Genomic DNA, 26,822 nt, shown 5'->3' on the forward strand with positions numbered 1-26,822 from the left:
TCCAGTCTTTCCATCACCTTTGGAAACTTTTATTGCTGTTTATCAACATGAGGACCAAAGTTGTGCCAATGAAAGTCAAATAAGCCATTATGAGACTGAGAAATAAGAATAAAACTTAGAGAAACCAACCAAACCTTAGGCTTACCAAAATCAACTGTTTGGAACATCATTAAGAAGAAAGAGAGCACTGGTGAGCTTACTAATCGCAAAGGGACTGGCAGGCCAAGGAAGACCTCCACAGCTGATGACAGAAGAATTCTCGCTATAATAAAGAAAACCCCCCAAACACCTGTCCGACAGATCAGAAACGCTCTTCAGGAGTCAGGTGTGGATTTGTCAATGACCACTGTCTACAGAAGACTACATGAACAGAAATACAGAGGCTACACTGCAAGATGTAAACCACTGGTTCGCCACAAAAATAGGATGGCCAGGTTACAGTTTGCCAAGAAGTATTTAAAAGAGCAACCACAGTTCTGGAAAAAGGTCTTGTGGACAGATGAGATGAAGATTAACTTATATCAGAGTGACGGCAAGAGCAAAGTATGGAGGAGAGAAGGAACAGCCCAAGATCCAAAGTGTACCACCTCATCTGTGATACATGGTGGTGGGGGTGTTATGGCTTGGGTATGAATGGCTGCTGAAGGTACTGGCTCACTTATCTTCATTGATGATACAACTGCTGATGGTAGTAGCATAATGAATTCTGAAGTGTATAGACACATCCTATCTGCTCAAGTTCAAACAAATGCCTCAAAACGAATTGGCCGGCGGTTCATTCTACAGCAAGCCAATGATCCCAAACATACATCTAAAGCAACAAAGGAGTTTTGCAAAGCTAAATAATGGTCAATTCTTGAGTGGCCAAGTCAATCACCCGATCTGAACCCAATTGAGCATGCGTTTTATATGCTGAAGAGAAAACTGAAGGGGACTAGCCCCCAAAACAAGTATAACCTAAAGATAGGTGCCATACAGGCCTGGCAGAGCATCACCAGAGAAGACACCCAACAGCTGGTGTTGTTCATGAATCGCAGACTTCAAGCAATCATTGCATGCAAAGGATATGCAACAAAATACTAAACATGACTACTTTCATTTACATGACATTGCTGTGTCCCAAACATTATGGTGCCGTGAAATGGGGGGACTATGTATAAACACTGCTGCAATTTCCACATGGTGAAACCAAAATGTATAAAAATGGCCTTTATTAAAATCTGAAAATGTGCACTTTAACCACATGTGATTTTTCAATTATAAATCTAAATTGTGGAGTACAGAGGCAAATAAATAAATGATGGGTCTTTGTCCCAAACATTATGGAGGGCTCTGTATGTTGAGTTAAGAAAGTGTAAAGGTTCACCTATGATGCCCAGGATCTAGTAGCATGGTTTGGGTTTTCATGGTACTTTTTAGTGCAACATAGATACATAGAAACATAGAAAATAGGTGGAGGAGTAGGCCATTCGGCCCTTTGAGTTAGCACCGCCATTCAATATGATCATCACTCATCATCCAAAATCAGTACCCTGTTCCTGCTTTCTTCCCATATCCCTTGATTCCGTTAGCCCTAAAGAGCTATATGTAACTCTCTCTTGAAAACTAGGTACTTTAGCACCAAACCTGCCCATCATCCTGCATTGCTTCATTAGTTAAGGTGCCACTCAACCATCCATTGTATGATCTGATGGTATGTTAAATGGTGATTCAATTATTTATGTATAGACCCTATGCTCACTGTAGGATTTATTTGTGATACTGCTTTGTCAGACACCAGTTGCTTGACAGCATATGGTGACAACAAGCAGGAAGGGTCCTTGCAGATTAATTGCTGGTGAATCCTTTTAGGCTGACAGGTAGCATGGTGTAACTTTCTCTCTGTTCATCATGTTACATTATCTATTGCTGGCTTTTATGTGTGTAGTTTGGGCCAGGGAATTGTTGGGAGCAACATTGAAGACGGGAATGCAATGGCTGTGCCAAGGAGGCCACAACTAGAGTGGGCCTTTAGTTAGTTCTTCTCTGGGCTGATGTTTTCTGAGGAGCAATAACTCCCTTAACAAGGCAGCCAATCATTGAGCAATGATGCTGATTGCATCTCAGATTAAAACCAAGCCCAGAGAAGCTGGGCTCGCAGGTGTGATATCTGGAGATTTACTATCTGGGTATTGGGGGAGATCAATGAAGCTGGAAAGAGTATCTGTATTTTTTCCCTTTAGACTTTACTTTGGACATTAGGACATTGGGACTGTCGTATGTTGAAAGATTGGAGCGACTAGGCTTATATACACTGGAATTTAGAAGGATGAGAGGGGATCTTATTGAAACATATAAGATTATTAAGGGGTTGGACACGTTAGAGCAGGAAACATGTTCCCAATGTTGGGGGAGTCCAGAACAAGGGGCCACAGTTTAAGAATAAGGGGTGAGGAACAGAGATGAGGAAAAACTTTTTCAGTCAGGGAGTTAAAGAATTCTCTGCCTCAGAAGGCAGTGGAGGCCAGTTCTCTGAATGCTTTCAAGAGAGAGCTAGATAGAGCTCTTAAGGTTAGCGGAGTCGAGGGGTATGGGGGGAAGGCAGGAACGGAGTACTGATTGAGAATGATCAGCCATGATCACATTGAATGGTGGTGCTAGCTCGAAAGGCCAAATGGCCTACTCCTGCACCTATTGTTTATTGTCTATTATCTATTAAAGATACAGCACAGAAACAGGCCCTTCAGCCCACTGAGTCTGCAGTGACCAGCGATCACCCCGTAGAATAGCACTATCCTTCACACTAAGGACAATTTACAATTACCGAGGCCAATTACCCTACAAACCTGCACGTCTTTGGAGTGTGGGAGGAAACCAGAGCACCCGGAGAACACCCACGTGGTCTCAGGGAGAACATACAATCTCTGTAGAGACAGCATCCGTAGTTAGGATCGAACCTGGGTCTCTGGCACTGTAAGGCAGCAAATCTACTGCTGCACCACTGTGCTGCCCCCTTTAAGAGTGCTTAAAGCTTTGCCTACTTTTGCGGCTTCACCAGAGTGCAAGGTGCCACAGATAATCAAGTAATGGAATCATACAGCATGAAAATTGCTACAGTGTCTGCACTGATCATCAAGAAGATCGACACAAAATGCTGGTGGGGCTCAATGGGACCGGCAGCATCTCTGGAGAGAAGGAAGGGGTGACATTTCGGGTCGAGACCTTCAGACTGAAAGTCCTGGGAAAGGGAAATGAGAGATATAGACAATAATGTAGCGAGATATAGAACAAATGAATGAAAGATATGCAAAACAAGTAACTGTACTGGGTCTGGACGCGACAGGAATCAGGCCAGACGCCAGGTAAGAAGTAACAATAACTTTAATACAGTATCTGAACATACACTCACTCAGTCACCCGCACGAGTCACACTCTAGCCCCTTACAGCAAACCCCGTAGCCCCAGACCAGTCTGTCCCCAGGGGAATGACCTAGGGACGTAATCCCCCCTGTCCACTCAGTGCCGAGGGGAATGACCAAGGGAGTGGCCTAGCCCCTGGGCACCGCCACATAACAATGATAAAGGAAACAGGTCATTGTTAGCAGTAGCTACGTGAGAACGAAAAGCTGGTGTGACTTGGAGAGAGAGGGAAGTAACCCCTGCATTCCCTCTCTCTCCATCCCTCCCCCACCCAAGTCACACCGGGTATTTGTGCTCACCTTGCCACAATTAACAATGACCTTTCCTTTAACATTGTTACTTTTTGTATATCTTTTATTCATTTGTTCTATGTCTCTCTACATCATTGTCTATATCTCTTGTTTCCCTTTCCCGTGACTTTCAGTCTGAAAAAGTGTCTCGACCCGAAACATCACCCATTCCTTCTCTTCAGAGATGCTGCCTGACCTGCTGAGTTACTCCAGCATTTTGTGTCAATCTTCAATTTAAACCAGCATCTGCAGTTACTTCAGGCCTTCATTGCCACTGGTTTATCAGAAGGAAGGAGAATCATCAATCCTCAGTGCTTTTCAATGCCAGCCTCTTGAATGCTCCTCCTCCATTATACATTTGAACCATCACCAAATCCTTTCTTGCAATCAGTTTTGTCAGTTGATTTTGAAATATGCAAACAGCATTATTTTAGGTGAAGTGTCATTAATCAGTTTATTTTTGCTGTTGCTGTTATTCAGTTTCTGTTTTGTCAGTGTGAGAGTCTCGATGGATCCCATAATGTTTTGAATTGTGCCTGGCCAATTGGAAAGAATGGGCCTGAAGTTTAGTTTGCTTTTCCAATTGTAGAATTTTTGAGTGTGTTTATTATAAATTGCAGTGAACATTTTGGCCAAGGATAATATTATGTTAAAAGAACATTTTTCAACAATCCGACATTGAATGATCTATTTTCACTTGCTCTTTTCCTTTGATTTAAATATTTTTTTCCTTACTGTTTGTAAGACTAAGGGCAAGGATCAATTTTGAAATCACACGTTCTTTTTCTTTATTTAGGAATAAATGTTGGGCCCGTGGTGGCGGGTGTGATTGGAGCAAGAAGACCACAGTACGATATATGGGGAAACACTGTTAATGTTGCCAGCAGAATGGATAGCACCGGAGTTCAAGGCAAAATACAAGTTAGTAAATTGCTCTATTAGAATAATCCAACAAATTCAGACCTCAACAAACTGTAATTTATTGACAGATGGTTTTTACATTTTTAATCAATAAATCATTATTTATCTTAACCCAGATCTATAAGAAAATAAGTAATGGGAACAGAATTAACCTATCTGATACCTTGAGTTTAGTTTGCCATTCAATAGGATCATGGCTGGTGCATGCCTCATCCACTTTCCTACCCCATGCGCCCAATTCCTTAAGTGCCAAAAAGTCTACCAACCTCACCCGTGAACATATGCAATGACTGATCCCCTCTGACCCCTGGGGTAAAAGGTTACAACCCTCTACATTAAAAAAATCCCCTCACCTCACATTCTGGGAACATGCTCCTTAGCTCTTAAATCCAGAGATGAAGGAAGAGCTTATCCTATTCATTCTGTTGACCTCTTTCGGAGAGTTTGATTGTCTCAATGGGGTCACATCATCTAAACACCAGTAAGTGCAAGCCAGGGTTACTGAATCTCCTTTGTAGGACCACCCCCTCACTGCAGGATGTTATTGTTATGTTCGCTTATTTTCATCTCTCAATTTGTTAAATAGCTACGCAATCGTATATACGCAATCGTATATATTGCTGGAATTCTTTGAAGAAGTAAATAGCAGGACAGACAAAGACGAGTCAATAGATGTTATAGACCTACATTTTCAGAAAGCCTTTGATAAAGTGCCACACGGGAGGCTGCTAAGGAAGATGAGAGCCCATGGTATCAAATGGTGGATACTAGCATGGATCGCAGGTTGGCTAGATGGCAGAAGGCAAGGAGTGGCAATAAAGGGGGCTTTTTGTGGTTGGCTGCCAGTGACTAGGGGAGTTCTGCAGGGCTCGGTGCTGGGGCCGCTGCTCTTCACGTTTTATATTAATGATTTGGATGAGGGGATTGAAGGCTTTGTGGCCAAGTTGGTGGTTGATGTGAAAATAGGTGGAGGGGCAGGTAGTGTAGATAAAGCAGGGACTCTGCAGAAGGACTTGGATAGGAGGGGAGAGTGGGCAGAGAAGTGGCAGATGGAATATAGTGTAGCAAAGTGTGGAGTCATGCATTTTGGTAGTAGGAATAAAGGCATAGATTATTTTCTAAATGGGGAGAGAATCCAGAAATTGGAGGCGCAAAGAGACTTAGGAGTGCTGGTGCAGGATTCCCAAAAAGTTAATCTGCAAGTCACATCAGTAGTAAAGAAAGCAAAAGTAATTCTAACATTTATTTCGAGAGGGCTTATATTCAAAAACAGGGATGTAATGCTGAGGCTCCATAAGGTGCTGGTCAGGCTGCATTTGGAATATTGGGAGTAATTTTGGGCACCCATATCTGAGGAAGGATGTGCTGGCTCTGAAGAAAGTCCAGAGGAGTTTTACAAGAATGATCCCAGGAATGAGTAGGTTAACATATGATGAGCGTTTGACAGCACTGGGCCTATATTCGCTGGAGTTTAGATCAATGAGGGGGGACCTCATTGAAACATACAGAATAGTGAAAGGCTTGGATAGAGTGGATGTTGAGAGGATGTTTCCACTAGTGGGCAGTCTAGGACTAGAGGTCTTAGCCTCAGAATTAAATGACGTTCTTTTAGGAAGGAGATGAGGAGGAATTTCTTTACTCGGTGGGTGGTGAATCTGTGGAATTCTTTGCCAAAGAAGGCTGTGGACACAAAGTCAGTGGATATATTTAAGGCAGAGATAGATAGATTCTTGATTAGTACAGATCTCAGTAGTTTTGGGGAGAAGGCAGGGGGAGAATGGGGTTAGGAGGGAGAGATAGATCAGCCATGATTCAATGGCGGAGCAGGCTTAATGGGCAGAAAGGCCTAATTCTACTCCTATCTCTTATGATCTTATGATATAAGAATATAAAGTTATACATGCAGACTAATTTGTTATGCAAGGAACTGCAGATGCTGGAATCTTGATCAAAGCACAGTGCTGGAGTAACCCATCAGTCAGGCAGCATCTGTGGAGGGAATAGACGGGTAAAGTTTCAGGATGGGACACTTCTTCATGCTGATAGCAATAGGGGAAGAAAACTGGAAAAGAGAGGTGGGGTTGGGATAAATTAATTTGTTGCCAGCCCAGATTTGTTCTGTTTTTTTCTTCAGTTACCTAAATTCAAGTCATCATTAACTCTCTGCATTAACTTATTTCAAACCTGGCGAGTTTATTTAAGATATTTAGGGAATCAATGTAGATACAGTGAATGCAAGAATAATGAAGCAGGTCAATTAAGCCAAATGATCGACTTCTATTTCTATTTATGTAATTGAAAATGGATTTGTTTCTGAAATGAGCGCTAGGCTGCAATGCTTTCCCCACTGCAGTGTGTATTTGTGGAGTTATTTAAAATACATTGCTCCACTGCCTACATACCAGCACCCCTCCAATACCCCCATAAAATGCCTATCCAGCAGAATCTTACAGATGCACTAAGACTTCCCTGGCCTGTTTTTAAAGATTCCTTTTTCAGTTTACCACGGAAAGGGGTAGTTCATTGTTGAATGGGGTTGAAGATCCAAGGGTGGAATTGCGGAATTCTCCTTTTGTGTTGTCCAGGGATTTTAAGAGCTCCCTCTGGCTGGGTTGGTGGCTGCAGGGTGGACGATTGAGAGGTTGAGATGTGTGGGTATATAGGTAGTGTAAACACCAAATTTAATTAACGACTCAGAAGATACAAGCAAAAATGGAATATGATCATAGTGAGGAGGCAGCATTAGGCATTAAGAGATAGAAGCAGGAGTAGGCCACTTGTTTCCAGGAGCCTGTTCTATCATTTAATAAGATCATGGCTGATCAAATTTTCCTTAACTCCATTATCCCAATTTATCCCCATAAATGGTAATTCCTTTACAGATTAACAATCTTTCTCAATTTTGAATTTATTTAAGCATTCAGTCCCCATAGCTTTCCAAAGAAAAGGAATTACCTTTCTCTTCCTAATCCCTGAAAAAGCACCCAAGTTGAGTTCTATTCAGAAGTTACGGTATGTGTTAAAAGTCCTGTATGTACCTCCTCCATCGTAGGGAACAAAAGTTGATGGACTAAGAAAGGTCATTCTCTTTTTTCCCCTGAGAACAGTCGGCCAGTCACCAGAACCCTTCCAAATGCAATATTGGCTTAAGGCCACAAAGCCTTTTGTGTCTCTCTTATTTCTGCACTTTTGTCTCAGTAATGAACCTCACTGAATGATAGGCCTCCATTTTAGATCTGGGCAAAGCATCTGAACCCATATATATATGGCAGGGTTTAGTTCAAATCTCAGCAAATGCCTGTTGCAACCCCTTGGCGAGTACCATGTTTGTGGCAAATTAACTGATTGTAGGTGTTGGAGTTCTCGGAGTAAAGGTGATGATGTGCTAATAGTCTGTTTAATAACCAATCTCCAGGTAACAGAAGATGTCCACCGAATACTGAATAAGTGTAATTATGAGTTTGTCTGTCGCGGCAAAGTCAGTGTGAAAGGAAAAGGAGAAATGCTGACATACTTCCTTGAAGGAAAAGCGAAGACTAATTCACAAGCAAGCTCAGCAAACATCGGGAGAAAAGCGTTCTCAAGTGGAAGGGCAAAACTGGGGACCAGCTGCCCTTCCGTGTCGTCAGTAGCCAGCTTCACAGTAAAGGCAGGACTTGGGGCACTTCAGGCAGCTGCAATGCAAACAACTCAACCTGTGCATTGTACTCCACCCATACCTGTTGTTGAACAAGCATAGCAAATGTTGGCACAAAACTGAAGTCCGCATCGCGAGCTGTCCAAAGGGAGAAGATCAATTAATGATCACGCAAGAAGATTCCGATGTTTGGAAGTCAGGCACAGAAGAGCGGAATGTTCTCCTGGAATGGGCACCAGGATTATATGGGTCACAAACCACAGGAATTATTGTGATTAAAACCAAAGACTGAAACTTTGGGTCTTGTGAGAAATGTTGCTTGGAATGAATGGCAAATTAAGGGCTAACTATTTGTTAGATTCAGCAAAGAACTACATTTTGGACAAAGAAAATTATCTTTTTAAGTAAAATAAAGAATCTTAGAAGGCTTAATAAATTATAACTAGAATTTGTATGTTATAGCATTTCTCTGCATGTTTTCTAAATGTGCACAAACATTTTACCAGATGACATTAAGTTATAAAATAACTACTTTTTACTTTGGCTGCCAATAAATGTGTCCACACATTATCAAGTATCCATTTAATATTGCCTTATTTATTTTCTGTTTCCTTTGTTTAACATTTTCAATGCCTGCCTTTTTCAAACCGTTCTCTGCAAGATTTTATGGTACGTAATCTCTGTAAATAATTTATTGATTATACAGTATGGATTGTGTATAATATTTAAGAAAAGCACATGTCAAGTGAATATTTAATTAACTTTTATAACAAAGTTTTATTTATGTAAGCATGACTGTTAACGTGGGATTCTTCTTTTGTTGATATCCACAACATATGTTCAAACCTATTAAATATCAAAGGTACAGAACTCCCAATGATTATAGATAATCTTTGCCAGAAGGTCACAGGAGTTTACAGCACTAACTAAATAGTGAGTCTTTTTCTAGCTTTGTGACCCTGTAACTATTACTCAGTAGCAATAAACTTGAGCTTTAAGAATATGTATTGAGTATTCCGTAGAGAGAAAGGGATGTTATTAAGTTCATTCTGCACTATCGACTGATATTTTCACAATATAATCAGTGTAGACATCATATAACGAAGACAGCAATCTGCAGGTGGGAGAAGCAGTTTGGGAACTATTAACATTTTTCAAGCATTGTGGCCTCTGTACTGAAGTCAAATATTTTACAAACCATTAGTTTTATGCTATATCACACAACTAAAACCATTGCTACGAGTTTCATTTTTTAAGAACTGCAACGAGCTTGCTGATTTTCCATATTTAAATACGGGTCTATTTTTATGTGCATATTGAATATTGTAAAATATCTTTCAGTCTCTTTTGGAACTGTAAGGATTACCTAAAGAATCCAATATTTGTCCGACCTTTTATGTTAAAAGTGGATAATATTCATTGAAATGTTAAATGTGAATGTAAATTTCTAATTATAACTTTTTATACTGAGTGTTTGCACTATTATAATTTCTTTTGGGTCGAATGAAAAAGTAAAAAAAAATGTTTTAAAAACTTCTTCCCCATCTGTGAGCGTTTGTAAGATGTACCGTGGTGTCTTCTATTAAGCTTGCAATGCAAAAGGATTTATTGGAAGATTTCATTCACTTTTGCTTCAAAATTTGAATTATTTGGAAAATCAACAGTTTTTTTCCCAGTTTCGTTTCGAGATACAGTGCGGAAACAGGTCCTTCAGCCCACCGAATTCACGCCGATCAGCGATCCCTGCACACTAACACTACCCTACACATACTGGGGACAATTTGTACATTTATACTTGGCCAATTAACCTACAAACCTGTACGCCTGCAAAGTTATGATTTCCTACGATGAATTCACAGTGTGGGGAAAAAAACTGTGCCCATCGTAGTACCTAGGACATAATAAATTACAACACTGGAACCAGCCCTTCAGCATACAATATCTGTGCTGATCATAATGCCAGATAAACTAATCTCATCTGCTTGCATGTCCATATCTTTCTGTTCCCAGCATATCCATGCCTCTTAAATGCCACTATCGTATCTGCCTCCACTACTACCCCTGGCAGCGTGTGCCAGGTATCCACCATCCTGTGTGAAAGACTTGCTCCACATATCTCCTTTAAATTTCCCCCAGTATTCTTAAATCTATGCCCTGTCTTTGAAATTTCCACCCTGGGAGAAAGATTTTGACTGACTACCCTATCTTTGCTTCTCATAATTGTATGTATTTCAATCAGGTTTCCCCTCAGCCTCTGGTGTTCTAAAGAAAACAATCCAGGTTTATCCTCTACTGAGATCACGTATGACAGTCCAAGTTTATCCTTTACTGTTATCACATACGACAGTCCAAGTTTATCCACTACTGCTTTCACGTTTGACAGTCCAAGTTTATCCTCTACTGCGATCACGTATGACAGTCCAAGTTTATCCACTACTGCGATCACGTATGACAGTCCAAGTTTATCCACTACTGCTATCACATACAACAGTCCAAGTTTATCCTCTACTGTTATCACATTATTAACAAGTGTTGTCGCTGTAGATGGGGAATCCTTTGCCTTGGTTGTTTAACATACAATTGTGGAATTTTGACAGAAAACTTCAAACCTCTTTACATCAATCTATGTAAAGCACGCTCGCAGTTGTTTGAAAAGTGACACCGCTTCTATAATTAAATATTGTGGAGCGAGACATTTGTCTCAGTAACACCCAAACTTTATGGGAACTGCTTTCAGATCAAAAGAGTGTTCTTAGCCCATGTGCATGTTTTTGTTGTCCATTATGCATGCTGTCAGTCACATTGGAGAAGATTGTAATGCATGCGTGCCTAACATCTAAAGGGGTAGCACAGCAGTAGAGTTGCTGCCTTACAGCGCCAGTCCCGTCTTTAATCCTGACTACAGGTGCTGTCTCTTTGTTCTCACTCTAACTCTTCCCGTTTACGCACTGACCATGTAAACCAACCTGGCTTTAGCCCATCATAGAGCTCTCCCTCCCCCACCCTATCTGCAGTTTAATTTTAGTCTCATTCCCAGATACAACAAAAGGTCTTCTACCTGAAATGTTAAGTCTTTTTACCCACAGTTGCAACCTGACCTGAGTATTTCCAGCATTTTCTTTTTTTTTTAGATTTGCAGCAGCTGAGTTTTTATCGATTTTCACTTGTTTTTGCTCTGTAGGAGTTATCAGTTCAGTTTATTGTCACATGTACCGAGGTACAGTGAAAAGCTTTTGTTGCGTGCTAACCAGTCCACAGAAAGACAATACATGATTTCAATAGATCCATTTACAATATATAGATACATGATAAGGGAATAACGTTTAAAGCAAGGTAAAACCAGAAAAGTCTGATCAAGGATAGTCCGAGGGACATCAAAGAGGTAGACAGTAGTTCAACACTGCTCTCTGGTTGTGGTAGGATGATTCAATTGCCTGATAACAGGTGGGAAGAAACTGTCCCTGAATCTGGTGGTGTGTGTTTGCACACTTCTATACGTTTTGCCTGATGGGCGAGGGGAGAAGAGGGAGTGGCCAGGGTGCGACTCATCGTTGATTATGCTGCTGGCCTTGCCGAGGCAGCGTGAGGTATAAATGGAGTCAATAGAAGGGAGGTTGGTTTGTGTGCTGGCCTGTGCTGTGTCCACAATTTCTTGCGGTCCTGGATGGAGCTGTTCCAAAACCAAGCTGTGATACATCCTGATAAAATGCTTTCTGTGGTGCATCTGTAGAAGTTGGTGAGAGTTGTAGGGGACATGCCAAACTTCCTAAGCCTTCTAAGGAAGTAGAGGGATTGGTGTGCCACCTTGGCCATCGCTTCAATATGGGTGATCCAGGAAGGGAATTATATTTCCTTAATATCCAAGGCTTTATTCTGCAGCAGTTTACCGTGCTGACCGGGCCAGCAATGCAAATCAAAGGGTGGCTGCACAGTAACATGGGCTGTCCCCTAATATCATGCTTGATGACTCTAATGCGCGTGAGCATAGAATACATAGTGGCACAGTGGCACAACTGATAGAGATGCTGCCTCACGATACCAGAGACCCAGGTTCGATCCTGACCTTGGGTGCTGTCTGTGTGGAGTTGCATGTTCTCCCTGTGACCATGTGGATTTCCTCTGGGTGCTCCTATTTCCTCCCAAATCGTGCAGGTTTGTAGGTTAATTGGCCTCCATAAAATTGCCTCTAATATGCAGGGAGTGGATGAGAAAGGGGAGTTGCAGAACTAGTTGTTCATGGTTGTTTTAAGTTGTTCCTTGTTCTTAGTGAATAGTTGTTCAATGGTTGGCATGGACTCATTGGGCCAAAGGACTAGTTTTCATGCTGTCTCCAAATACTTAAAACTTTAAAAAAGTACACAATGCTACAGCAAAAGTGGTGGATCAGGAAACTGGAGGGATTACACAGATTTGAAGTGACTGAGCAACAGAGAAAATCTGCAGTACTCACCAAGTGGGGTTGCAAGGTTCATCATGGTCTGCTGCACAATACTGCTGTTATCAATGGTTTACCCTCACCTCCAGCCATGTGACCTTCAGCTCAGAAGGTTTCATCAAATGGTAGCAGGAATAGCACATCATGCCCTGCAAACCTGGTCTTCTCTTCAAGGAGATCATGGTTAACCTTGTACATTGTCCACCTTCCCTCTGAGTCACTGCTTCCTCGGATTCCCTTAGGGTCCAAAAATCAATTCACTTCAGCCTTGCGTATAGAAGGTGCATCCTCAGTCTTATGGGAAGAGAATTTCAGAGATTTACAATGCGCTTCTGAATGGAACATTTAACTCAAGCCCATCACAAATAGCCTATTGACCAAAATAGGTCTTTTAAGTTATAGTTTTCTCAAGGAACCAGACCGTCAGGACTTACCCTTCAATCCCTTTCTTAATTATATCAATTCTAGGGTGGCACAGTGGCACAGTGACACAGTTGGTAGAGTTTAGTTTAGTTTAGGGATGCAGCGCGGAAACAGGCTCTTCGGCCCACCGAGTCCACATAGATGAATGATCCCCACACATTAACACTATTTTACACACACTAGGAACACTTTACATTTATACCAAGCCAATTAACCTACAAACCTATACGTCTATGGAGTGTAGGAGGAAACCGAAGATCTCGGAGAAAACCTGCATGGTCACGGAGAGAACGTACAAGCTCCATACAGACAGCACCCGTAGTTAAGATTGAACCCGGGTCTCTGGTGCTCTAAGCACTGTAAGGCAGCATCTCTACTGCTGTGCCACCGTGCCACCTTCACAGTGCCAGAGACTCGGGTTCAATTCTGACCTTGGTTGCTGTCTACGTGGAGTTTCCTGTGGCTGTGTGGGTTTTTTCAGGGTGCTCTGGTTTCCTCCCATATACAAAAGGCATGTGGGTTTGTAAGTTAATTGGCCTCTGTAACATTGCCCCTAGTGTGTAAGGATTGAATGCGTACGTGGGATAACATAGAACTGCTGTGAACGGATGATCCATGGTTGGCATGATACTTGGCGGACTGAAGGGCCTGTTTCCATGCAGTATCTCCATACTAAACTAAACTAAACACATATCCACAAAAGGTTGAAGAATGTAATGGGTTCTTGCCAAGCAAGCAACGCGGTGGCTGTTTCTCCTTTCACCAGCTGATGACTCTCTGATCCTTGAAGCAGCTGCAGTCTTTCAAAAACTGTAAAAACATTGCAACTCCCTTTCTACACCAACAGCAATAAGTCATTTGGAGGGGAGTAAAACCTTTGAAAACTAACTGCCTTGTCAATGTAGTGCTAACGGGAAAACACAATGATTTTCTGTCATATATATAAAAAAGGTAGTGAATAAAAATTGGTGTTAAGACAAGGAGGTTGTTCCAGCAACCTCTCCTTTGATGCAGCAAGACGAAGGAGTTCATAAGTTATAGAAGCAGAATTAAGCCATTCAGCCCATTAAGTCTACTCCGCCATCCAATCATGGCTGATCTACATTTACAGTGGCTGATCTATCTTTTCTCTCAAACTCATTCTCCTGCCTTGTCCCCATAACCCCTGACACCCGTACTAATCACAAATCTATCAATCTCCGCCTTAGAAATATCCATTGACTTGGCCTTCACAGGCCAAGAGAACAAAGGGTGATCTGGTCTGGGGGAAGGGGAGGGGGGGCGAAATAGTTTAGAATCCTCTGCCCAGGGGATAAGTCTGTGTTTGTTTGTTCATTTGTTCCAGTGAAGGCGCTGTGCACAAGGCAGCCAGCTAAATGTCGCTTGTCTTTTTCTTTTTCTTTTCACTTTTAACTTCAGGTTTTTGTGTGCCTTGTGTGCCGGTTATATTATAAGATTTGCAATCAAAAATCTAACACAGGAGAAATGAATTTGAAGCCCTCAATGGGAGCTGTGGAGCTTAATGTGTGGGAAGGAACTGAAGATGCTGGTTTAAATCGAAGATAGACACAAAATGCTGGAGTAACTCAGTGGGCCAGGCAGCATCTCTGGAAAGAAGGAATGGGTGAGGTTTTGGGTCGAGACCCTTCTTCAGACTGATCTAAAGTCTAATCAGTCTGATGAAAGGTCTCGACCCGAAACGTCATCCATTCCTTCTCTCCAGAGATGCTGCCTGGCGCACTGAGTTACTCCAGCATTTTGTGTCTATCTGTGGAGCTTAATTTACAGTGATTGAATACAACTGGAATTTTAAAGTTAAATTGGCTCAATAATAGTAACGAAGAAATGATTGGATTGGAGTGAACACCCATCTATTGCCCTCAACCCAACCTAGTAAATCTGCTCTCTAGCCTGTCTATGTATATCAGGCTGATTTTGTTTCTCCCTTCTCATTTCAGGACGATTGAGGAAGGGCAATAAATACTATTGCCATTGACACTTACATCCCTTGAATTAAAATAAACTTGTCTCTTGACTACAATAATATGCATAGAAGATTCCTGTATGTATGACAGCCTGTGAAGGGTCCTTAAATAAATTATGTACATTTTGTTTGAGCTTTCCTTGTCACACATCTGCAGGTTTGCCCAGTTCAGCAATTGACTTGAGTTAAGAATACAACACTTACTCTGTGAGTAAATATCACCAGAAACCTATCCTGGACCACTCAAATTGAAGCAATGACCAAGTAAAACACACCAGCGCCTCTACTTCCTAAGAAGGCTCGGAAATCCATCATGTCCCCAATAACTCTCACCAACTTCTACAGATGCGCTGGAAAAAGCATTTTCCCGGGATACATCTCAGCTTGGTTTGGGAACAGCTCCATCCAAGACCACAACAAATTGCAGAGAATTGTGGATGCAGCCCAGACCATCACACAAACCAGCCTCCATTCCATTGACTCAATTTACACCTCATGCTGCCTCGGCAAGACCGCAAGCATAATCAAAGACAAGATGCACCCCAGCCACTCCCTCTTCCCCTCGCCCATCAGGCAAAAGGTATAGAAGTGTGAAAACGCACAGATCCAGATTCAGAGATTATTTCTTCCCATCTGTTATCAGGCAACAGAACTATCCTACCATCAACCAGAGAGTAGTCCTGAGCTACCATCTACCTCATTGGAGACCCTCGGACTATCTTTGATTAGACTCTACTGGCTTTATCTTGCACTAAACATTATTCCCTTATCATGTATCTGTACACAGTGAATGGCTCAATTGTAATCATGTATTCTCTTTCCACTGACTGGTTAGCACGCAACAAAAGCTTTTCATTGTACCTCGGTACACGTGTCAATAAATTAAACTAAGCTAACTAACTAACTAACTAACTAACTAACTAACTAACATGTACGCTCTGGCAATGAGAATAGTTGTCATCAGCCATCAACAGGGGCAAGTGACTGTGTTGGTGTACTTAAATGTACTATGTTTCAATTTGACTAGATAGCATGCAAACAACAGATTGTCCTGTATCTCAGTACACATGCCCTTCTCCAAGGGGCACCACCTTGTCATGGTGGAGAAGCTTGCGTGTGCCTAAGATCCTGAGAGCTAAACCATCTGCAGCTATGCTGCTGGCAGAGTCACAACATGGCAGATAGGAGAAGTGCCTGACCAAACATGGCCCAAGAACGGTGAAATGGGTTGGCCAGTAGGTGGCGCACCACAATGGCTGAGGAGTTGGAAGAAGGCTGCAGCAAGGAGAAAATTCCAACCATGTTGTTGGGCTTGGGTCTGTCTCTGTCAAGTGGAAGACATTACAAAAAGGCAGCCCAGTTAGATTGCAAATCACAGGAGTTAAAACAGGAATTAGAAAATAGAACAATGTGTGGAGAGGGTGAATAATATTGTGAAGATAGAAGATAAGTTTAAGAATGTTGGAATGAGGTCAGGTGACCTGTGACGAACAGGCCACATGACCTGTTGACTTTTCCAAATATATCATTTCAGACTTCCGGCATTTGCAAGGTTTTGCTTTTTGATGTTAGCTCGATCTGTTGATACCCATTCCCTTGGTTATCAACAATAGTTTTCATTTTAATGAGACTATCAAAAATCAAAATACATTTTTCCCGAGATCTCTTTTATATGGTCAACAAGAATAATTAATGTTTTCTGTGGAGTGGGAAATTGAGTAGCATTGCAGTTTGATGATCTTAGGTCAGGACAGGTTGTTGACCTGAATTGCTGACTCTGTTTTTCTCTCCACACACATTATCTGACCTGCTATTTCGAACATTTTATGTATTTTTTCCCCCAGATTTCCCGCATCTACTGCATTTTACATGTCATCAGGCCATACATGATAGGACAGAATTAGGCCATTTGGCCCATCAAGTCTATTCCGCCATTCAATCATGGTTGATCTATCTCTCCCTCCCAACCCCATTCTCCTGCCTTCTTCCCATAACTGCTGACACCTGTAATAATCAAATGTGAATGCGGATTGTTCTTTTCTCCCGATATATCTCCTTTTCTCCTCGGCCCATAGATTTGAGATTCATCAAATGCTGGCCTCTAGACCCAATCCAGACCATCATTGTTCATGTTCAAATGAACATGTTCATATTCATGAGAGGAATAGATCGGACAGACACAGAGTCTTTTGGCCAGACTGGGGGAATCAAGAACCAGAGAACATAGGTTTAAGGTGAGGGGTGAAAGATTTAATAGGAGCCGGAGGGGTAACCTTTTTTCACAAAGGGTGGTGGATATAAGATACGAGCTGCCAGAGGAGGTAGTTGAGGCAATTACTATTGTAACATTTAAGAAACATTTAATTGGTACATGGATAGGACGGCATTAGAGGGATATGGGTCAAACGCAGGCAGTGTTGATGTGTAGATGTTGTTCGGTGTGGGCAAGTTAGACTGAAGGGCTTGTTTCCACACTGTGTGTCTCTATCACTATGACTCTCAATGTTATTGGTCTCTTTTGGTGACCAAACGTCCTCACTCAAACAAATGCATTCAAACCAAAGATTTTACGTCTTGAAAAGTTAATGACCTGAACGTTTGACTCTGTTTCTCTCTCCACATATAAGTCATTCACTGAAAGTCAAGAACAAAATTGCCTATTTGAATCTTGTTTCATAAGCCAGGGAATGAAGTGAAATTGAGCACTTCAACAACCGGCTCACATTAGAGAGCTAAAAATAAGATCAGTCATCGGGCCTGGAAGACTCTGGTCAGGATTACCACTTTGGCTGGCAGCAAAGATCACAATGCAACATTTGATATCAACAAAATGTGTTGAATTTGGTGTGTTGAAATTTCCACTCCCACAATAGATAATGGCAACAAGAAGCACAAAGTGTGAGAGTAACTCCTTAAGTCAGATAACATCTCTAGAGAACATGGATTGGTGACGATTCAGATCGGGACCCTTCTTCAGATGATTGTAGGCGGGTTGGGGGGGCAGGGTGGGGGGGGGGGGGTGGGGGGTGAAATAAAGCTGGAAGGGGAGAGGCAGGGCAAAGCGAGGGATACTTAGATAAGCAGATAGTTGGACCAAAGGCCAGAGGTCATATCAACAGGTGGATATTATGGGAACAACCACAATAAAACATATAGAAATGAGGATTTAATGTTGGTAGTCCATTTACTCGAAACATTGGCAAAAGTACTAACGAGCAGAAACAGCTTGATATTCTTTGTTTATTTCTACCTTAAAGCACCACAATCCTGGCACATAACAAAGGAGAATCAATTACTTATGGCCTGGCTCTGTAGAGGTGTCCAGTGATCCACGACAATTACTTTTGGCTCAGGAATTAAAAGGAAAATTCATCGTTGGCTTGAAGTTCATTGAGTCAAACAATCAACTTTTCCATAGCAAGCCAGCCAAATTAATGTTGGACATGAAGGTCAGCAGCCCAAACATTTCTTTACTGTTAGCTTATGATTCAGTTCAGTAATCTAGTGGCCTCTGGAACTCAGAACTTTATAAGCTATAGCACACACGTAGGAAAGGCCACTGCTGTGAGCATGAGCATAATTTCACCACATCAACCGCACATTTTCTTATTGTGCATGACACGTGATACTTTGGTTGATAATCAAAGTATTACAAGAACATATTTGAGCATGATCTGCACCACTACCTATAGCTAGAGTGGTAATGCTGATGGAAAGAGAAAGGTCCTTTGGTGCCGAAGAAGTAAACTGAATAGTTGTCATGAAACAGAAAAGTTATGATTCTGGTCGTAGCGCAGAACGTCAAGCTGAAAAGTCCTTTGATTTTTGTAGGCAGTGCCTTGTGGTGGTGGGTGACTTGTTTCTGGTGAACTTAGAATGCTTTGGAAAGGCAGCACGAGTAATAATTTTCCAGTGCCTTAAGTTGTTTACTGGAGGTCGTCCAGGTCTTAAACATGCAATGGATGGCAGGGATTACTCACTGCCTCGAAGGCCATGAACTTTGTGCCAAGTCTAAGGTCTTGCTCTTCAAATATACTTTTTCTCAATCAGCCATCTGTATTGGTGCATTAAAAGTGGTGAGGAATTTTATCATCAGTGTCCAACTGCACAGGAGGTTGGTCCTGAGTTAAGGGATGTGGTCTATATTTTCTCGAGCCTTTGTAAACCCTTATTATTGAAGGGCAGTGTGGCGTAGCAGAGAAAGGTTGGTAGAGATGTTGATCCTACAGCGGTTGAATGTAAAGCCCATCATCTCATAGGCTTCAGAGAGCAAGTTGATGTCTTGCAACTTGGCCGCAGAAGTCATTTGTGTTCTACACCGCACCCACTGAGGTTTAAGTGACTTGGTGCTCAAGTTTTGCTGAATAATTCCATTCATTCTGAAGTTTATATCCAAACCTTGTTTGGTTCCAACTTCCAACCTTTGTTACCAACCTTAGAGTCACAGAGTAAAACAGTGTGGAAACACTGTTAGACCAAGTGTGGTCTAACTTGCCCCCAGGGGCCAACATGTCCTAGCTACACTAGTCCCGCCTGCCAGCATTTGGTCCATATCCCTCCAAACCTGTCCTACCCATGTGCCTGGTAGACACAAAATGCTGGAGTAACTCAACGGGTCAGGCAGCATCTCGGGAGAGAAGGAATGGGTGATGTTTCGGGTCGAGACCCTTCTTCAGACTGATGTCAGGGGAGGGGGCGGGACAAAGATAGAATGTAGTTGGAGACAGGAAGACTAGTGGGAGAACTGGGAAGGGGAGGGAATAAAGAGAGAAAGCAGGGACTATCTGATGACTATCCATGAGCCTGTCTAACTGCTTCTTAAGTGCTGGGATAGTCCCAGCCTCAACTACCTCCTCTGGCAGCTTGTTCCATACACCCACCACACTTTGTGTGAGAAAGTGACCCCTCAGATTCCTATTAAATCTTTTCCCCTTCACCTTAAACCCATGTCCTCTGGAACCTTCTCTGCATTTACCTCTGATGTTAACCTTCTGATCAGTATCTTGGCTTGCATTTGGGCCTGATCTGGGGCATGCTCCAATGTATACTCATTGATCAGTTTCCATGTCTGCATCTGGGCCTGGTCTGGGAGGGGGTGGAACACAAAGGAGAGAGGGCCAGTGGTCACATTAATTGGTCAATTAAGGCCTCAGGCAAAGTTAGATGGAGGTTGAGATGCATTTCACAACCTGCATCAGTGATGGGAGTGTGTCTAAGCATCAAGCCCACAGAAAGTGAAAGGGTCACATAGTCAGTGGTAATTAAAGATTTCAGACCTGAAACCTAAAACCTAAAACATTGTTTCTTTGTAGAAATGCTGCCGGACCTGCCAAGATTGTCCAAAGTTTTCTATTTTTATTTCAGAGGATTAAGAAAGGTTTGTGTTGGAGAGTCCACAAAAGAGGCAGGAAATATGATAACTCTTTTCAATAGATGTCATAAATCAGGTTACCAAAACAAAAGTTGCTCTAAGTGTAACCATTAGCAGGGACATGACTCAGCAATACACCCAATTCCCTGGGTAATAATTCAGGGTGGGATCATTTCAAACCTGACCTAAAAATCACATTCTGATAGGGATGTACATCCTGAAACTAGATGGTGTGGGGCAGCTGATTTGTAAATATGCTCAATCACATTGGATTTTCATTCATTTTTCACTGGAAGAAAAGAGTAATCTCTAGGCTGAACACCAAAGTATTTCATGTAAAGTGTTGGGCATAAGGTCATAAAGAATAGGAATAGAATTAGGCCATTCAGCCCATCAAGTCTACTCCACCATTCAATCATGGCTGATCTATCTCTCCATCCTAACCCCATTCTCCTGCCTTCTCCCCATAACCTCTGACACCTGTACTAATCAAGAATCTATCTATCTCTGCCTTAAAAATATCCACTAACTTGGCCTCCACAGCCTTCTGTGGCAAATAATTCCACAGATTCACCACCCTCTGACCAAATAAATTTCTCCTCATCTCCTTCCTAAAAGAACGTTCATTAATTCTGATGCTGTGATCTCTAGTCGTAGACTCTCCCACTAGTGGAAACATCCTCTCCACATCCACTCTATCCAAACCTTTTACTATTTTGTACGTTTCAATAAAGTCCCCCCTCATTCTTTTAAACTTCAGCGAGTACAGGCCCATCATCGACAAATGCTCATCATAGGGTCAGGTAACATCTGTGAAGGGAATGGACAGGTGGTGTTTTGGCTTGGGGCCCTTCTTCAGACTGATTGTCGTAGAGGGGAGAAAGATGGAAAAGAGAGGTGGGGGCGAGACAAAATCCGGCAAGTGATAGGTGGAGGAAAAAGCTGAGGATGCTGGTTTAAATCGAAGGTAGACACAAAATGCTGGAGTAACTCAACGGGACTGACAGCATCTCGGGAGAGAAGGAATGGGTGACTTTTTGGGTCGATACCCTTCTTTGGTGGATGAAGGTGAAGGGGGTTCTTTCAGAGCTGCTACAGGAATACATAGATTGGAAAAAGAATGAATGGACACAGCCGTTATCAGGCAACAGAACCATCTGACTAACAAATAGAGAGTGGTCCTGAGCTACTAAATGTGTAGGAAGAAAATGCAGATGCTGGTTTAAACCAAAGATAGACGCAAAATGTGGGAGTAACTCAATGGGACAAGCAGCATCTCTGGAGAGAAGGAATGGTTGAGTTCTTCATTAGGATGGAGAGTGACATAGTTAATTAAGAAACAACGGTTCTGAACTTAAAGAAAGGTAACTGAGGGTATGAGACGTGAATTGGCCAAGATAGACTGGCAATTGATTCTTAAAGGGTTGACAGTGGATATGCAATGGAAGGCATTTAAAGACCGCATGGATGAACTACAACAATTGTTCATCCCAGTTTGGCAAAAGAATAAATCAGGGAAGGTAGTGCATCCGTGGCTAACAAGGGAAATTAGGGATAGTATCAAAACAAAAGACGAAGCATACAAATCAGCAAGAAAAAGCAGCCTACCAGAGGACTGGGAGAAATTCAGAGTCCAGCAGAGGAGGACAAAGGGCTTAATTAGGAATGGGAAAAATGATTATGAAAGAAAACTGGCAGGGAACATAAAAACTGACTGCAAAAGCTTTTATAGATATGTGAAGAGAAAAAGATTAGTTAAAACAAATGTAAGTCCCTTGCAGTCAGAAACAGGTGAAATGATCATGGGGAACAAGGACATGGCAGACCAATTGAATAACTACTTTGGTTCTGTCTTCACTAAGGAAGACATAAATAATCTGCCGGAAATAGCAGGGGACCAGGGGTCAAATGAGATGGAGGAACTGAGTGAAATCCAGGATAGTCGGGAAGTGGTGTTAGGTAAATTAAATGGATTAAAAGCCAATAAATCCCCAGGGACAGATAGGCTGCATCCCAGAGTGCTTAAGGAGGTAGCTCCAGAAATAGTGGATGCATTAGTGATAATTTTTCAAAACTCTTTGGATTCTGGAGTAGTTCCTGAGGATTGGAGGGTAGCTAATGTAACCCCACTTTTCAAAAAGGGAGGGAGAGAGAAAACGGGGAATTACAGACCAGTTAGTCTAACATCGGTAGTGGGGAAAATGCTAGAGTCAGTTATTAAAGATGGGATAGCAGCACATTTGGAAAGTGGTGAAATCATTGGACAAAGTCAGCATGGATTTATGAATGGTAAATCATGTCTGATGAATCTTATAGAATTTTTCGAGGATGTAACTAGTAGAGTGGATAAGGGAGAACCAGTGGATGTGTTATATCTGGACTTCCAGAAGGCTTTCAACAAGGTCCCATATAAGAGATTAGTATGCAAACTTAAAGCACACGGTATTGTGGGTTCAGTATTGATGTGGATAGAGAACTGGTTGGCGGACAGGAAGCAAAGAGTAGGAATAAACGGGTCCTTTTCAGAATGGCAGGCAGTGACTAGGGGGGTACCGCAAGGCTCAGTGCTGGGACCCCAGCTATTTACAATATATATTAATGATTTGGATGAGGGAATTGAATGCAACATCTCCAAGTTTGCGGATGACACAAAGCTGGGGGGCAGTGTTAGCTGTGAGGAGGATGCTAGGAGGCTGCAAGGTGACTTGGATAGGTTAGGTGAGTGGGCAAATGTATGGCAGATGCAGTATAATGTGGATAAATGTGAGGTATCCACTTTGGTGGCAAGAACAGGAAAGCAGACTATTGTCTGAATGGTGGCCGATTAGGAAAAGGGGAGATGCAGCGAGACCTGGGTGTCGTGGTACACCAGTCATTGAAAGTAGGCATGCAGGTGCAGCAGGCAGTGAAGAAAGCGAATGGTATGTTGGCATTCATAGCGAGGGGATTTGAGTATAGGAGCAGGGAGGTTCTGCTGTAGTTGTACAGGGCATTGGTGAGACCACACCAGGAGTATTGCGTACAGTTTTGGTCTCCTAATCTGAGGAAAGACATTCTTGCCATAGAGGGAGTACAGAGAAGGTTCACCAGATTGATTCCTGGGATGACAGGACTTTCATATGAAGAAAGACTGGATAGGCTCGACTTGTACTCGCTGGAATTTAGAAGATTGAGGGGGGATCTTATAGAAACTTACAAAATTCTTAAGGGGTTGGACAGGCTAGATGCAGGAAGATTGTTCCCGATGTTGGGGAAGTACAGAACAAGGGGTCACAGTTTAAGGATAAGGGGGAAGTCTTTTAGGACCGAGATGAGAATGTTTTTTTTCACACAGAGAGTGGTGAATCTGTGGAATTCTCTGCCACAGAATGTAGTTGAGGCCAGTTCATTGGCTATATTTAAGAGGGAGTTAGATGTGGCCCTTGTGGCTAAAGAGATCAGGGGGTATGGAGAGAAGGCAGGTACGGGATACTGAGTTGGATGATCAGCCATGATCATATTGAATGGCAGTGCAGGCTCGAAGGGCCGAATGGCCTACTCCTGCACCTATTTTCCATGTTTCAATGTTTCTATGTTGAGTTACTCCAGCATTTTGTGCCTATCTTCGGTCCCAAGATTCAAGATATCTTTATTTGTCATCCAAAAAACAAGTTTTTTGGATGAAATTTAGTCACCCACAGTCCAATAATAAAAGCAATAAAACAAGCAAATTCCACAACCCCAACCAACACACAAACACAGCAACACACCGAGCTACTATCTACCTATTTGGAGACCCTCAGACTATCATTGATCGGACTTTACCAGACTTTATCTTGCACTAACTTTATTCCTGTTATTCCCTTTATCATATACCTGTACACTGTGGATTGCTCGATTGTAACCATTGCTCGATTGCTGACTGGTTAGCACGCAACCAAAGCTTTTCGCTCGGTACACATGACAATAAACTAAACTCAACTCAGTTCCTTTCCTAAAACAGTATTCAGCAAGCTGCGCTTGAACTGTGCACAAGTTGTGGTTAATTAAAAGCACAATTAAGTCAATGAAATAGAAAGTACAGCACAAGAACAGGTCATTTGGCACAAGCTGGTTACATTGATACCAATCCAGCACAAGCCTGACTTAACTCTGTGCCTTCATTCTTCGCCCATGTTACTCTCTCTCCCTTCCTTTCAACCACTCCTCATGTCCCACAAGCTCTGCCACATTTATCAGGAAGAGTTATGGAATCCTGAAAACTTGCTTGAGGCTTGATATGTGTGTGCATGATGCTGGGAAGCAGATTTGTTCTCAGTCAGTGAGTGGGTAGACCAAAGAGCAGGAGAGGAGCAGGAATTACAGAGGAAATCACAAAATGGAGAAACAGCATTTCATGTTCCACTGGGTAGCGCAGAACCCAACGGTATGAGTATTGAATTTTCCATTTTAGATGACACACCTCCCTTTCCCCTCCCACTCCCTTTCCTGTGCCTCCTCCCCTACAACCCCCTGTGCACCCATTTCTCCTACTATTCCCCTCACCTCCCCCCCCCGCCCACCTCCCTCATGCCCTGTTTCTTGCCATCGATATTCCTCCCTATGGCTTTACATTTCATTCATCTTTCATACCTTTTCTGTCATCAGCTGATATCCTTTCTTGTCCATGTTTATTTTTTGTCTTCTAGGGCAGCACAATGGCATGGTGGTAGAGTTGCTGCCTTACAGTGCCAGAGACCCAGGTTCAATCCTGACTACTGGTGCTGTCTGCATCTAGTTTGTATATTTTCATTGTGACCGCATGGGTTTTGTCCAAGTGCTCTGGTTTCCTCCTACACTCCAAACACGTACAGGTTTGTAGGTTAATTGGTTTTAGTAAAATTGTAAAATGAACCCTAGTATGTAGGATAGTGTTAGTGTATAGCGCAGACTTGGTGGGCCAAAAGGCCTGTTTCCGTACAGTATCTTTAAAGTGCAAAGTCTTTTGTGATTTATTTGTCACACTTTGGTCTTTTTTTCATCTCAAGCCTTTGTCCACCCATTTGCCAATCATCGCCCCCACCTCGCACCTGTATCCACCTATCACATGCCATGCTTTGTTCAGTCCCCACCTCTTTTCTAGCTCCCCCCCCCCCCCCCCATACTGCAAACAGGCTGAAGAAGAATCCCAACCCGAAACCTCACCCATCCATGTCCTCCAGTGATACTGCCTGACTTGCAGAGTTACTCCAGCATTTTGTGCACAACTGAGTCAGTAAGCTATGGTTTCCAATATCCCATTGAAAAATATGATAACAAAATCTTGGCTGATACCCACACACTGTACTGCTGGAGATACGAACCTTTGGACAAGGCAGTAAGTTCATAAGTTCAAAAGTTCTAGAAGCAGAATTAGGCCATTCGACCCATCAAGTCTACTCCCCCATTCATTCATGGTTGATCTATCTTTCCCTCTCAACCCCATTCTCCTGCCTTCGCCCCATAAACCCTGACATGGTAAAGTGAGGGTTTTACCATTCTGCCCTTTCAATGGATATATGCCCCAATAGACATTTTAGGTGAGGGGAAATATCCACAGAAATCTTAGGTAATCTTTATCCCTCCAAAACTTCCAAAATGGCATTTGCATCAAAGGTGTCCAATTGTGCAACATGTGCAAAAAGAAGGAAACACCAATGAATTTGTACAGTATTGGCAGATTACAACATCAATTAGCTATCCTTGACCTGCCTTCAGCTCACACGGATATACATGGGTTAAGTAACATAAAGACTATCCCACCTGCCCATTTAAACAGAACATCAGATTCTCATGGGTCAGTTGTGGCTTTGAAAACCCTAGATGTTTTTGGCACTTCATCTGACAATAACTGTGGAAGTACTTGCCCATGACTCAAGGTTTCTGCACAAATCAATTGTTCCCAGATATGAATGAAATTGCCTTTTTCTTAAAACTTACCAGGAGCAAAGATACCATGGAACAATACAAACTGTAAGGAAGGATAGAGAGAAGGGCTATGAATAAGGGATCACATCCATTTGGTCAATTCAGAGAACCATATTTGAATAAAAGTAGAAAATGCTGGAACACTCAACAGATAAGGCAGCATCTGTGGAAAGAGATAAAGAATGAATAGTGTTAACAGATCAGCTCAACAATCTTACATCAGAACACCTTTTGAATTTCACAGCATTTGCACTATCTGTCTTTCTGAAGGCAGACCTTCACTGAAGCCTATAAACTGTCCCAATCACAGAGATAGGCCGGCACTGCTCTCCCAGAGTCAATGGAAGCAGCCAAATAATGATTTTTTTAATCTTTTTTTTCTCCCTGGCTCTTACTGGAGGTATTAACATCGTGTAAATGCCATTCATCATTGCATG

At 42.3% G+C, this 26,822-nt stretch overlaps 1 protein-coding gene across 1 annotated transcript in view; it reads left to right on the forward strand.

Annotated features, from left to right (window-relative positions):
- The window catches only part of LOC144604254 (adenylate cyclase type 1-like), a 212,267-nt gene extending 202,380 nt beyond the window's left edge, over positions 1-9,887 (forward strand). Inside the window, exons 19-20 of the mRNA XM_078418491.1 lie at positions 4,486-4,610; positions 8,026-9,887. Coding sequence (XP_078274617.1) covers positions 4,486-4,610; positions 8,026-8,349 — 449 coding nt within the window. The 3' untranslated portion in view covers positions 8,350-9,887. The remainder of the gene's footprint in view (positions 1-4,485; positions 4,611-8,025) is intronic.
- Positions 9,888-26,822: the final 16,935 nt, after the last annotated feature.

This window comes from Rhinoraja longicauda, chromosome 2 (assembly GCF_053455715.1).
Source record: "Rhinoraja longicauda isolate Sanriku21f chromosome 2, sRhiLon1.1, whole genome shotgun sequence".
NCBI lineage: Eukaryota > Metazoa > Chordata > Chondrichthyes > Rajiformes > Arhynchobatidae > Rhinoraja > Rhinoraja longicauda.